The 13,776-nt window shown below is 41.3% G+C and overlaps 1 protein-coding gene across 11 annotated transcripts in view; it reads right to left on the bottom strand.

Moving 5' to 3' along the window:
- Nucleotides 1–13,776, bottom strand: part of TSGA10 (testis specific 10) — a 121,920-nt gene that overhangs the window by 107,677 nt on the left and 467 nt on the right. For 3 of the 11 annotated variants that reach the window (XM_021087205.1, XM_021087207.1, XM_021087208.1), the window contains exons 1-2: nt 13,666–13,749; nt 4,303–4,431 (exon numbers count right to left, since the gene is read on the bottom strand). Coding sequence is in view for 4 of the 11 variants with exons in the window: in XM_021087200.1 (XP_020942859.1) it covers nt 4,303–4,431; nt 13,404–13,460 (186 nt within the window). In the remaining 7 variants the exon portion in view is untranslated. Of the gene's footprint in view, nt 1–4,302; nt 4,432–13,403; nt 13,598–13,665; nt 13,767–13,776 lie in introns of those variants that run through there. The other 8 variants (XM_021087203.1, XM_021087204.1, XM_021087206.1 and 5 more) reach the window with 7 other exon arrangements.

The following is a 13,776-nucleotide window of genomic DNA, read 5'->3' as shown; positions in this document are numbered from 1 at the left end:
TTCTGTTTTCTCTCTCTACTGTACAGATTAGGTAATTTCTATATTTCTATTCTCATGGTCACTGATTCATTCTTCTCTCCTCCTTTCCATGTTTTTGTTTGAGAACACTGACTTTTTAACTTCAGTTACTGTATTTTTTTTTAAAAATTACTGTGGTAAAATGTCATAAATTATATTTACCATTCCAACCTTTTTTGGGAGGGGGGCAGCAGGTGCACCATATGGAGGTTCCCAGTCTAGGGGTCAAATCGGAACTGCAGCTGTCAGCCTATGCCACAGCCACAGCAACTTGGGATCTGAACTGTGTCTACAACCTACACCACAGCTCACAGCAATGCCAGATCCTTAACCTACTAAGCAGGGCCAGGGATCGAAGCCACATCCTTATGGATACTAGTCAGGTTCATTTCCACTAAGCCACAATGGGAACTCCCCATTCCAACCATTTTTTAGTTTAAAAATTCAGTAGCATTAAATACATGCACAATATTGTGCAATCATCCCATATCCATTTCCAAGACTACTTCATCATCACAAACAGAAACTGTGCACTCATTAAATAATTATCTATGAATTTGCCTACCTCATATAAATGGAATCATACAATATTTGTCTTTACATGCATGGCTTATTTTGATGAGCATACTGTTTCCATCTTATACTCCTGTACCAGACTTTCATTCTTTTTTAAGGCTGAATAACGTTCCATTATTTGTACATACCCCATTTGGTTTATCCATTCTTCTGTTGATGGACATCTGGATTGTTTCCATCTTTTGGCTATAGTGAATAACCCTGTTATAAACACTGCTGTAAAAGCATCTTTTTGGGTCCCTGTTTTTAATCTTTGGGGAATATACCTAGAAGTAGAATAGCTGGATCACACAGAATTCTATATTTAACTTTTTGAGGAATTGTCAAAATTTTTTCTACCATGGCTAAACCATTTTACATTTCCATTAGCAATGCACAAGAGCTCCAGATTTTCCACATCCTCACCAACACTTGTTACTTTCTGGGTTTTTGGTAACAGACATCCTAATAGGTGTAAAATGCTATCTAACTGTGGTTTTCACTTGCATTTCCTTAATAGTTAGTGACGTTGAGCATCTTTTCATATCTTAAGCATATAAAAAAATATATATATATATATCTTCTTTGAAGGAACATATATTCAAGTCTTTTCATCATTTCTGAATTGGATTGTTTTATTTTTTTTGTTGTTGAGTTGCAGTTCTTTATATATTCTAGATACTAATTCCTTAAATAATTTGGAAATATTTTATCCCATGTATTTTTTTAATAGACTCTATTTTTTTTAAGAACAGTTTTAGGTTTACAAAAAAACTGACCAGGAAATACAGAGAGCTCCTACACACCCCTTATTTACATCCTGTTTTAGTGGGTTATATTCATTAAAACTGATGAACCAGCATTACACATTATTACTAATTAAAGCTCACAGTTTACACTAGGGTTCACTCTTTGGGTTGTAGACTCCACGGATTTCTACAAATGTACAATGACACGTATCCATCATTACTGTATCATATAGAATAGATGCTCTAAAAATCTCCCATGCTCCATTCACCCCTCCCTGCATGTTCTTGGCAACAAATAATCTTCTCATGTCTCTATGTTTGGTCTTTCCCCAGAGGGTCGTACAGCTGAAATCATAGAGTATGTAACCTTTTCAGATTGGCTTTTTTCACCTAGAAATATGCTTTTAAGGTTTTTTCATGTCTTTTTATGGCTTGATAGCTCACTTGGTTGTTTTGTTTTGTTTTGTTTGCTTTTTTTTAGGCCCACACCTGCAGCATGCGGAGGTTCCCAGGCTAGGGGCTGAATTGGAGCTATAGCTGCCAGCCTATGCCATAGCCATAGCAACGTCAGATTGGAGCCGCCTCTATGACCTACACCACAGCTCACAGCAACACTGAATCCTTAACCCACTGATCGAGGCCAGGAATCAAATCCGCAACCTCATGATTATTAGTAGGATTCACTTCTGCTGCGCCATGATGGGAACTCCAGCTTATCTGTTTTTATCAGTGAATAATATTCTATTATGTACCACAGTTTATCTATTCACCTACTGAAGAATATCTTTGCTACTGAAATTCCATTTGGCTCCACTTTATCTTTTAATCTTTTTAGGGCTGCACCCGAGGCATTTGGAGAGTCCCAGGCTAGGAGTCAAATCGGAGCTGTAGCCACTGGCCTACACCACAGTGATAGCAACGCACGATCCGAGCTGCATCTGCGACCTACACCCAGATCCTTAACCCACTGAGTGAGGCCAGGGACTGAACCTTCGTCCTCACAGATGCTAGTCAGATTCGTTTCCGCTGAGCCACAACAGGCACTCCTGGCTCCACTTTATATCTTTTATTTCTTTGATGAGATTTTTCCTTCTTTCTTTTTTTTGGTTTGTTCCAAGCATGCACAAAATTGCTTGTTAAAGTTTTTATATGATGGCTAATTTAAAATCCTTGTCAGATAATTGTCATATCTGATCCATCTCTGTTGGCATCTCTTGACGGTCTTTTCTCATTGAGGTTGAGATCTTCCTGATTCTCAGGATAAGGAGTAATTTTTAAAAATTGAGCTCTAATATCCTAAGAAACTAGCTCTTGTCTTTCATCAGGCCTCCTGTGACACTGCTCTAGCAAGAAAAGGGGAACTCTGCCTTGTCACTGCTGGATGGGAGTAGAAGTTTTTTCTCCACTAGGCCTCCGTTGACACTTGGGGAGGGTGAGGCTCCTTGTTACTGCTAGTCCAGGATGGGAATTCAGGGTCCACTCTCGGCCTGTACTGATGCCACCAGAGGTAGGAAAACAAAGGCACCTTATTACTGCTCCCCTATATCCTCCACTGCCACAGTGGGTGGGTGCACTTGTTACTGCTGGAGGGTGGTAAAGGTTCTGACTCTGCATTAGGTCTCCTCTGATTATCAGACCAACAAAGAGAAAAGGGGGCACCTCTTACCACCATGTGGCGGTGGACTTCCAGGCTCCCCATGTGGTCTCCAATGACACTGTGGGATTAAGGACTTTCCTCACTGTCTGTTGTACACAAAAGTCTTGTTTCCCCACTCAACTTTCTTCTTTGATATCACCCTGGCAAGATGGGGCCTTTTAGGGTGAGGCGAGGGCAAAGAGGCAAGGATGGGGCTCCACGGCAAGAGTCTAAGTCTAGGCTCATTACTCAGCCTTTGCTGGCAAGAATGGGACTATAGTTTTTCCTATGGTATTTGCTTAGAGCAGGCAGTTCTTGTCTAAAAATAGTCTTCCTTGCTAGGCTGCCTCTTTCCTATTCCTTCGGCTAGAGAGGGATGGCTTTTCTGAAGCCTCTTTTTATCTGCACCCACTGTTTCTGAGTGACAGTTTTTTCAATGCTCTGCCTGGGACATATGGAGCCGAAAGAAAATTCAGGGTCACTCTAACACATCATTCATTGTTTGCTGAGGTTCCCAACCAGTCTTCCCACTTCCCACCTTTCAGAGTGTTCTTATGTTTGTACATAATATTCAGGGGGGAAAAAAACTTTACTCCATTTTCTTAGAAGAGGATGTTTCTTTTAATAGACTTTACTAATAGTTATACCACAGGTCAGACATCAGGAGAAGAGAAACAATACTGAACTTGGGAGCTCAGAGAACTGGATTCAAATTCTAGCTAGTTTGGGAGTTCAGAGAAATCCTAGGTCTGTCACTTATTAGTCAAATATCATGATACTTTTTTTTTTTTTTTTTTTTAGGGCTGCACCCGTGGCATATGGAAGTTCCCAGGCTAGGGGTCAAATTGGAGCTACAGTTGTTGGCCTACGCCACAGCCACTGCAAGGCAGGATCTGAGTCGTGTCTGTGACCTACACCACAGCTCATGGCAATGTCATTTCCCTGACCCACTGAGCAAGGCCAGAGATCGAACCTGCATCCTCATGAATACTAGTTGGGTTCATTTCCACTGAGCCAAAATGGGAGCTCCAAATATCATAATTCTTTAACCTCTCAGAACTTTGGCTCCCATGTCAGTAAAATGGGAATAACATGACCATTTTGCAAGGCTGGGATGATTATGTAACATTATATACTTGAAAGCACCTGATACAACACATGTCACAAAGGTTGTATTCACTAACTCTGAATCTATGTGTGTCAAAATGGTTAGGATAAAAATGCAATGATTTTAGACCCATAAGATTGAAATGAGCATTGAATTACTATTTATTCTCTATTACTTTAATATAGGCCCCCAGCCCAAATTAATTTAGAGAAAGATGTACATAAATTAAATGTAACCTGTAATTTCAGCGTAGAGATGAATTTATCTTGATTTCTCACTTCTTGTTTTAGCTGGAGAATATTCTGGTATTTTTCAGCTTCAGAAACTGGAGCCCCTAGACCAAAATCATGTTCTTTGGTGGTAACCTAGTGGAACAAATGAGAGTAATAGAATCACTCAGGTATGAAATAGCCTTTGTGATTTCTGACAGCAATCAAAATTTTAAAAATCAACATTCTATTAAAAAACTGTTTCTAAGAGCTGCACCTATGGCATACCGAAGTTCCCAGGCTGGCAGTCGAATCAGAACTGCAGCTGCTGTCCTATGCCACAGCAACTCAGGATCTGAGCCGCATCTGCAACCTACGTAACTCGCAAACGCTGGAACCCAGACTCACTGAATGAGGCCAGGGACTGAACCTGTGTCATACTAGCTGGATTCGTTTCTGCTCCGCCACAACAGGAACCCCTCTATGTTTAACTTTTAAAGGAACTGCCACATTGTTCCCCAAGGAGGCTGCCCCATTTTATATTCCCACCAGCAGTGTATGGAGGGTTCCAATTCTTCCATATCTTCACCAATGCTTGTTATTACCTCTTAAATTATAACTAGCAGGTGTGAAATGGTGTCTCATTGTGATTCTACTTTGCATTTCCCTGTGGGCTAATGACTTTGAGCATCTTTTGTGCATATGTGTTTATTGGCAATTTGTGCAACTTCTTTGGAAAAATGGACAGATATAAGTTTGATTTGATTTGTATAGGTTAATTTGCTGAAAACGTTTGTGAGACTGCATAATGAAACCAAAATTTTTTTTTCCCTAACAATAAACTATTTTTAAACTCTAAAAAAAATTGTTTTTAACCTTGTCCCACCAGAATTTCATCAAAGCTTTACTTTCTTAAAACTGTATATTATAAAACCTTTTCTGTGTCTTGTCCAAATGTGAAACTACAATATTGAAGATGCTTTTCAAAAAAAGACGTATCCTGTCCTGGAAACAAAACAAAACAAAAACATAACTCAACCTATCAAATAGGGGTCAGCAGCAAATCAAGTGGTCTACTTCCAGGGCTGTGGAGTCCAATACAGTAGCCAACTGTTTATTATTGTTTTTATATATTAACAAAAAGGCTTGCTACCAACATTATATAGGGCTAACTTCTCTAATATGTAAATAATTCCTATAAATAAAAAAGGAAAAGAAATACCCTAATAAAAAAAATTGGGGAGTTCCCGTCGTGGCCCAGCAGTTAACGAACCTGAGCAGCATCCATGAGGACTCAGGTTCGATCCCTGGCCCCACTCAGTGGGTTAAGAATCCAGCGTTGCAGTGAGCTGAGGTGTAGGTCGCAGATGTGGCTAGGATCCTGCATTGCTGTAGCTCTAGTGTAGGCCAGCAGCTACAGTTCTGATTGGACCCCTGGCCTGGGAACCTCCATATGCCATGGGTGCGGCCCTAAAAAGACCAAAAAAAAAAAAAAAATTGTGGCCAAGAATATGCATATTTTGCAGAAATGGCTTTTAAATAGATTTAAAGATCTTCAATCTCACCATTTAGAGGGAAACAAAACAACACTGAGATACCATTTTTTAAGCATCACACTGGCAAAGATCATAAAGCTGGATATACAACTTAGCATTCTTATATATCCCCAGTAGCAGAGTAAATTGATGTTTAGGAAGAACAAATGGGTAAAATCTAGCAATATTACAAATGCACATAGCTTCTGTACAAATAATTCCATTTCTAGGAATTCTACATACATATTTGCACATGTGCAAAATAACAAGTGTTAAAAGATTTTTCACTTTAGTATACTATACATACTACTCTGCACTGTGTTTTTATTTGACCATCTATCTTAGAGATTGTATAATTTAGCAAAGTAATTTGTTCTTTCTCTGAATCAAGGCTGCAGTTACGTTAGGAAAGAGAATTTGCTACAAGCTGCTATTCTCCAAAATCTAGTGCTTGGGAAATTACAGGGTCAGGATACCCCAGCCACCGACCTTGTATTACACCCTGTGCAATCCAGCACTTATAGCTGTCTGACAGGTGTATTTTCCTTTTTCCTAAACAAGACATAATTTTTTCCCCTGTTCTCTATTCCAGCAGTTACTGCCTCTCCTAGAACTTCAACATTAGATCTCACACAGTATCTCTAATTGTGAATCATTTTAGGCCTTTATGAGTTAGGCTAACATCCTAACATTTCTTACACAATTTCTGTTGAAAACTGTGCTCCCAGTTGTAAACATTTGACTTAGTATTACAGAATCAAATGACTCCTCACTACAGCAGCACTTTCCAAATTTTAGTGAACATACAAATCATTTGTTAAAATGCAGATTCTTATTCATCGTAGGAATGAAACACTGCATTTCTAAAAAGCTGCTCAACAATCTTCTTTTTTTGTTTTGTTTTTAGGACTGTACTTGCGGCATATGGAATTTCCCCGGCTAGAGGTCAAACTGGAGCTGCAGCTGCCAGCCCAAAGCACAGCCACAGCTTCGAGAGATCCGAGCAGTATCTGCTAGCTACACAGCAGCTCGCAGCAATGCCAGATGCCCAACCCATTGAGTGAGGCTAGGGATCAAACCCCCATCCCCATAGTTACTAGTTGTGTTCGTTACCACTGAGCCACAATGAGAACTGTCCAGCAATCCCTATTTGGCTAGCACAGAGGCTACATCTGGAATAGGAGGAAACTATTTATCTAAAACCTAAACCTGCCTAGCATTCAGAGTTTTTCATTGTTTGATCCCTTCCCACTTTTTCAAACTTATCTCCTACTTGACACCCCCAAGAACCCCTCTATTAAAGACACACTACTTTGCACCTTCTTTATAGATACACTCAGAAACATATTCTCTTTTGTTCATGAGCCTTGACCTCACTCTTTTATCTACTTAACTAAAGACTGTTCTTTTTGTTGTTGTTGCTACACCCATGGCATGTGGAAGTTCCCAGGCAAAGAACTAAACCCAAGCCACTGGCTACAGTGACCTGAGCCACTGCAGTGACAACACTGGATCCCTAACCTGTTGGACCACATGGGAAATCCTCACTAAAGACACTTCTAAGGCTGAGCTTGAATTCCATATTCTCCGGGAGGTTTTCTCTCTCTTTTCCATTGAATAGTGATCAGCTCTTCATTGAGACATCCATATGTATTGGTTACACAGAAATTTATGTAGCTATTTATTTTTTCTGGCTATGTCTTCCTTACACAGTTGTTAGAATCCTAAGGATAAGCAATGTCCTAGAGCTCTCTATAGTCCCACCAACCTGCACACGTTCTTTTAATAGGAAGGTGTCAATACAAACCTAGAGAGGCTGGTAATGAAGCAGTGTACTAAAGCAGATAAAATGGAACCTTCCCTCTGCTTTTTGGTAAACTAAACAGTCAAGTTAACTATCAGTCCAGTCCAGAAATTAAAAGCAGAAAAAGACCAAGAATCTACCTGACAACAGTGGGCCATCATATTAGAGTTGCTGCATTCCCTACACTAGCTTACAAGGCAATGAAAAGGGAGAGAAATCAGTGCATCTGAAATGCCCAGGCCTGGCCCGCCAGTTTCTCCACCTCAGGCCACCTGCATATCTTCCACATTCCCATGATGTTTTGATGGGACTTTGAATGGAACTTGTATTCCTGTACAGATGGCAGAGAATGCAAGGATAGTCCTTTGTAAGCAGCAAACTTTCATCATGAACACCCAAACTAGAACCACAATCACTCTCAAATGAGAGTGTGCCCTGCAGCATCAGACTGCCTATGTTCATAGTGCCAGTTCTGTGGGTTCTTAGCTAAATGATCGTGGGCAAGTCACTTCTCTGGCCATGGCTTCCTCAGCTATAAAATAGGGATGATGATGGAGTTCCTGTCGTGGTGCAGTGATTAAGAATCCGACTAGGAACAATGAGGTTGTGGGTTCGGTCCCTGGCCTTGCTCAGTGGGTTAAGGATCTGGCGTTGCCGTGAGCTGTGGTGTAGGTTGCAGACGCGGCTCGGATCCTGCGTTGCTGTGGCTCTGGTGTAGGCCGGTGGCTACAGCTCAGATTAGACCCCTAGCCTGGGACCTCCATATGCTGCTGGAGCAGCCCTAGAAAAGGCAAAAAGACAAAAAAAAAAAAAAAAAAAAAATAGGGATGATGATAATACTTGCCTCAAAGAGTTGTAAGGATTAAATGAGTTTTCATATGTAAAGCACTTACAATAGTTCCTGGCAATAAATAATAAGTGATACATAAACATACACACACACACACACACACACACACACACACACAGACAATTTACAGTTACTATTATTACTAATACCGCTCACTGACTAATTGGCCATCATTTCCAACTGATCGTTTCACTAAAATCCCTCTCAAATACCTTCCTTCCATCACTGCAATCACTGTTGCAGTTCATACTATCAGACTGTAACAATCACATTTATTCACCTAGCAAACGAATTTATAAACAGCTAGGATAAGGGTGAACCAGTATTAGATCTGGGAGACAGACAGACGGAGAATAAATAAAAACTTACAATTTCAACCCTCAATGAATCTAGGGAAATTTAGAACAAATAAATCAGAAATTATTGTACAGCCTGATTAGTGGGCAATAGTGCATCAGAGGCATGCACATACATGGATGCAAGGCAATATAGAGAGAAGGACCATGATCAAGTATTCCTGACTTCTATATCCCCCCAAAAGATTTATGTCCCCCATGTCCCCCTTGAGCTATGAACATATCCCTACTGGAGCACTTAACATGTTATACTGTGTTCCCTGGACATCCACGACCATCACAACTGTAACATGTTAATTCCCCCATCTGCATTCCTGCTCTCAACCCTGCCTCCTCACTTGTACAGTGACCAAGGTTAAAAACCAAGAAGCTTTCTTTGTCCCTTTCTCTGAACCTCATCAAATCCATCAACAAGCCCTTTTGGGTCTACCTCCAAAACATATCCCAAAATAATCCACATTTTTTTCTTTTTACAGCCACACCTGCGGCATATAGAAGTTCCTGGGCCAGGGTCAAATTGGAGCTGCAGCTGCCGGCCTACATCACAGTCACAGCAATGCTGGATCTGAGCCGCATCTGCAACCTACAATGGAGCTTGTGGTAATGCCGGATCCTTAACCCACTGAGCAAGACCAGGGATCAAACCCACATCCTCATAGAGACAACATTGGGTCCTTAATCTACTGAATCCCAACAGGAACTCCAAAGCATTTTCATTATCACATCATTGGTTCAAGCCACCATCCTCTCCACATGGTTTACTGCAATAGTCACCTAACTGGTCTTTCTACCTCTATGGTGCTCTCTACCACCTGTTTTCAAACTGAAATCAAAACAATCCCTTTAAAACACAGAGATCCTGCTCAAAAACACTCCAATGGCTTCCCACTGCAATCAGAATAAAAGGCAAACTTTTTTTTTTTTTTTGGGTCTTTTTAGGGCTGCATACTCAGCATACGGAGGTTCCCAGGCTTGGGGTCTAATGGGAGCTGTAGCCACCGGCCACAGCCACAGCCACGCCAGATCTGGCCACAGCTCACAGAAATGCCAGATCCTTAACCCACTGAAGCCAGGGATCAAACCCACATCCTCAAGGATTCTAGCTGCGTTCGCTAACCGCTGAGCCACAATGGGAACTCCAAAAGCCAAACTTTTTAAAGGCCTCCGTGATTTGGTCCCTTCCTTCACTACCCTAAACAGACCTACTGGCTTCTTTGTTCACACCAATTTGATCAGTTTTCTCTGTTCCTCTACTGTGCCAGTCACATTCCACTTCAAGGCCTCCTCCCTTGCTCCCTCTGTCAGGAACACACTCTCTCCCAGCTGTTGCACGAATGGCTCCATCTTACCTTCAGTTCTTTGGCTCAAATAGCAGAGGGTTTTCCCTGACCTCTTACCTAAAGTAGCCCCTCCTACTTACTATCCCATTAGGTCATCCATACGTAATACTATTTGAAATTTTACCACTTATTTCTTCATATGTTCATTATCTGTCACCCCCTACCAGAATGTATGCTCCAAGTGATCTAGGCCCTTGTCTGGTCACTGTTAAATCCCGAATGCCTAGAAAAGTACAGAGCACAAAGATGGTACTCCATAAACCACTTTCCAAATAATGAATTTCAATGATTCAAACAAAGTGGTTTCAATGGTAGGAATGGAGTAGAAGCAAGTTGGAAGAGGACCAATAAATAAACAATCGGTAAAGAAAAAGAAACAGAAAAACGTAGACTTCTTCTAGGAAGCATTACTGTGAGAAGAAGACAGCTAGAGCAAAAGCTGGAAGAAAGCCAAGGCTGCTGAAGGGCCAACTAGAATTAATTATCTTTACATCAAGTACCTCTTTCAGAATTAAGCAAAAGCCCTGAGTTCTTACCTCAGGATAATGCAAGTATTCACAAATATTTTTAGGGGTTTCAAGAACTCCCCAAAGTTCTTATCTCCAGGTTAAGAATCCTTATAGTGTAACACAATAAAGATTCCTAAGACATGGATTAATGTTACCTAATGGAGAAAGGCCACTGAGCTAGTAAAAGGAAACTCAGGTAAATGATATGCACTGTCTTTTCAGACAAGACTGAAAAGCAAGGTCAGGTGAAGATTTAGGAGATAAGGAGTAGAAATTTGAAGAAGTTCCTTCCTGGCAGGATTTTAATTTTTCAGTGAATTAGGAGGTAAGATCATGGGCTAAAAGTATAATCAGTGCTAACCACAATACCAGACATACAAGATATGCTCAACAAATGTCTACTGAATATTTTTATAGAATAATTAAAAATACCAGAGTACCTTATGTGGGATTCTGAAATCTGGTTACACAAAAGGTCAATTTGTTTCCTTTTTAGGAAATGGTTTCCAAAAGTTTAGACACTTTGAAGTAGAAGAGTTTCACTAACAGATGGAGGTAGAAAACTACCTAAAATTTTATGAGTTATTTTTGAGGTAGTTTATTTATAATAAAAATTAATGAATAAATGTTTTGGGAATTCACTTCACACAAAATAGTAAGGTCATTTGTTTAACAGTTCTTTAAAACAAATAATCTCTCCAGTCACTCTATCCAAACCCAAGCTCCTCACTTCTCCAATCCAGACTAATATGTAAAGAAATCTTGTCTTTTTTTTTCCAAGAGCATAAAACAATGGCCTTAGGAGAAAGTATCATATATCACTTCCTCTTGGAAACATAAGACGGAGTTAAACAGTTGTTCTCAAGAGGCTTTTTTAGAAGGTCCTGCCAAGGCACAGAGGGTTAAAAAAATCCGATAGCAGAGGCGCAGGTCACTGCAGAGTTGCGGGTTCCATCCCCAGCCTGGTACAGTGGGTTGAAGGATTAGACGTTGCCACATCTGCAGCATAGGTTGCAGCTGGGGCTTAGATTCAACCCCTGGCCTGAGAACTGCCATATGCCGCAGGTGTGACCATAAATAAATAAATAAAAGAATTGGTTTTTCTAGACCAAAAGAACTTAATAACAATTTAATACCACAGACTCATGTTAATAGCATAACTAAGACAAAACAGAACTACCTTACTGACTAGCTCACTTTAAAAGACTATCACAGGGTATGCGTATAAGAAAATTCACAGGAGTTCACATTTACCAAAAACTGTAGCAACCTTAATGTTCACCAACAGTAGAGTAGGTAAATTACAGTACACTCTTACAACGGAACACTAAACAACAAACTACAAGCAGTAACAAGGATAAATCTTAAAAACGATGTCGACTCATGAAACAAAACACAAAGGAATACTTAGCACAATTCCATTTGTATAAAGCTCAAAAACAAGTCAAACTAGAATGTACATGTTCGCACACAAAGATGGTAAGGAAAACTGTAAGGAAAAGCAAGCAAGCCGCTATCATAGAAGTCATTACTATCTTGGGATAGGAAGGAGCTTGGATGGGAAAAGGGAATGAATAACACCCGCTCTAACTGCCTCTGTACATGGAGCATCTTAAAAGCAAAGTATCCTAAAACAAACTGAAAAAGAAAACACAGAGAGCTCAGAGACTATCTACGTTTCATTATATGCTGGGCTATAAGCAATGTGATTTTTTTTTTCATAAGGTAAACAAGATTTATTTTGGGAGCTGCCATTAAATAATGCTGAAGTGTATACCTTCAAAATAAATTTTTCATTCACATACTTTTCTACTTATTACCCACTAATTAAGACCAGATGGCTTAGTTCATTGATCAAAATTAAAATACAAATAAAAATCAGTTTTATCCTGACGATCTGAATAGTGAGACATTTCCCTTTTATAGCTATAACCTATTTTCTTCTAGTTTCAACCCGATTTTTATTCTATTTATTTCCTTAAAGGTTGTATTTGAAATTCTGAAAATCAATAAATTTAAAACAACTAATATCCTGAGGTATAACCGCCTGGAGTGGAAGAAGGTAAACACTGAGACGCTGTTATCTGTGCAAACGTTTTCTGAAGCCGCTATCCTTGATTTTATTTAGAGAAAAAAAAAAAAGTGTATTTCTATGTCTACTCGGGTCCATGTTCATCGCCATACAGTTATTCGATTTAATTGATTTTTTTTTTTCAAAGGAAAGTCGGCTTACCCTGCTTTTCTTGTGTCTAATGTGTACGGTATTTTAAGAGATTTTCATGCAAATGCCTAAGCAATCTCGGCCCTTCACCTCCCAAAGTCTATCAAGTGGCTTAGAAGTGAGAGGCTGAGAGTCAAGGAAGAGCCAGGTTGAATTCCCAAATCTCTGACTTCCAAATTCCTCAGCTCCACTCCAGAGCGTCTCTAAACAGAACAGTCCCCCCAACAACCAAGCGGAGAGCTGCTGCAGAAAGCGAAGCGGTCACCATAGGAACTTAGCGCGCAACCCTAAGCTCCCAAGAAACGACAACAGGGCCAAAGTTTGCTCCTGGAGGGCTTCTCTGGACCACAACTCTGCTCGCTACTGCCCCCCAGTCCAGTAGCTAATACCCACCTCAGGGGTCGCCCACAGTCCCCAACCCCCGCCACACCTGCCTTCTTGCAGCTGCCCTCTCAGAGGCCTTCTGGAGAAGGAGATGCTTCACCCCAACCCGACGCATCCCCACGCTTCTACCTGGGGCTGCGGGTCCCTTCCCGGGCTTCTCGGCCCGCCGTCCTCTCCGGAGCTCATCCTGGCGACTACCAGGACTCAACCTCCGCTGAGGAGCCAGGTCCCTCTCGGTCTCCATTCTCCGCCCCTTCCCCCGCCTTCCCACCCTAAATCGACCTGGCCCCGCCCCGGCGGGCGGAGGGAGGCGGGACCCGGCGGGAAGGAGGCTGGGGCCGTTAGCGCCGGCCGGCGCCGCCGTCGTCAGCCCCGCCCTCACGCTCTGTACCTGAGGGGGCTCGTCCTCCACCTCCCCGGCGCCTTCGCTCCGCTTCCGTCCCGCGCGCCCCAAGTCCCTGTGCGCACGCGTACCTGGCTCGACACGCCCTCTCGCGGGGAC

This window comes from Sus scrofa, chromosome 3 (assembly GCF_000003025.6).
Source record: "Sus scrofa isolate TJ Tabasco breed Duroc chromosome 3, Sscrofa11.1, whole genome shotgun sequence".
In the NCBI taxonomy this organism is placed as follows: domain Eukaryota; kingdom Metazoa; phylum Chordata; class Mammalia; order Artiodactyla; family Suidae; genus Sus; species Sus scrofa.
Note: the sequence above shows the minus strand (reverse complement) of the source record. Positions and strands in the feature narration are given on the sequence as shown.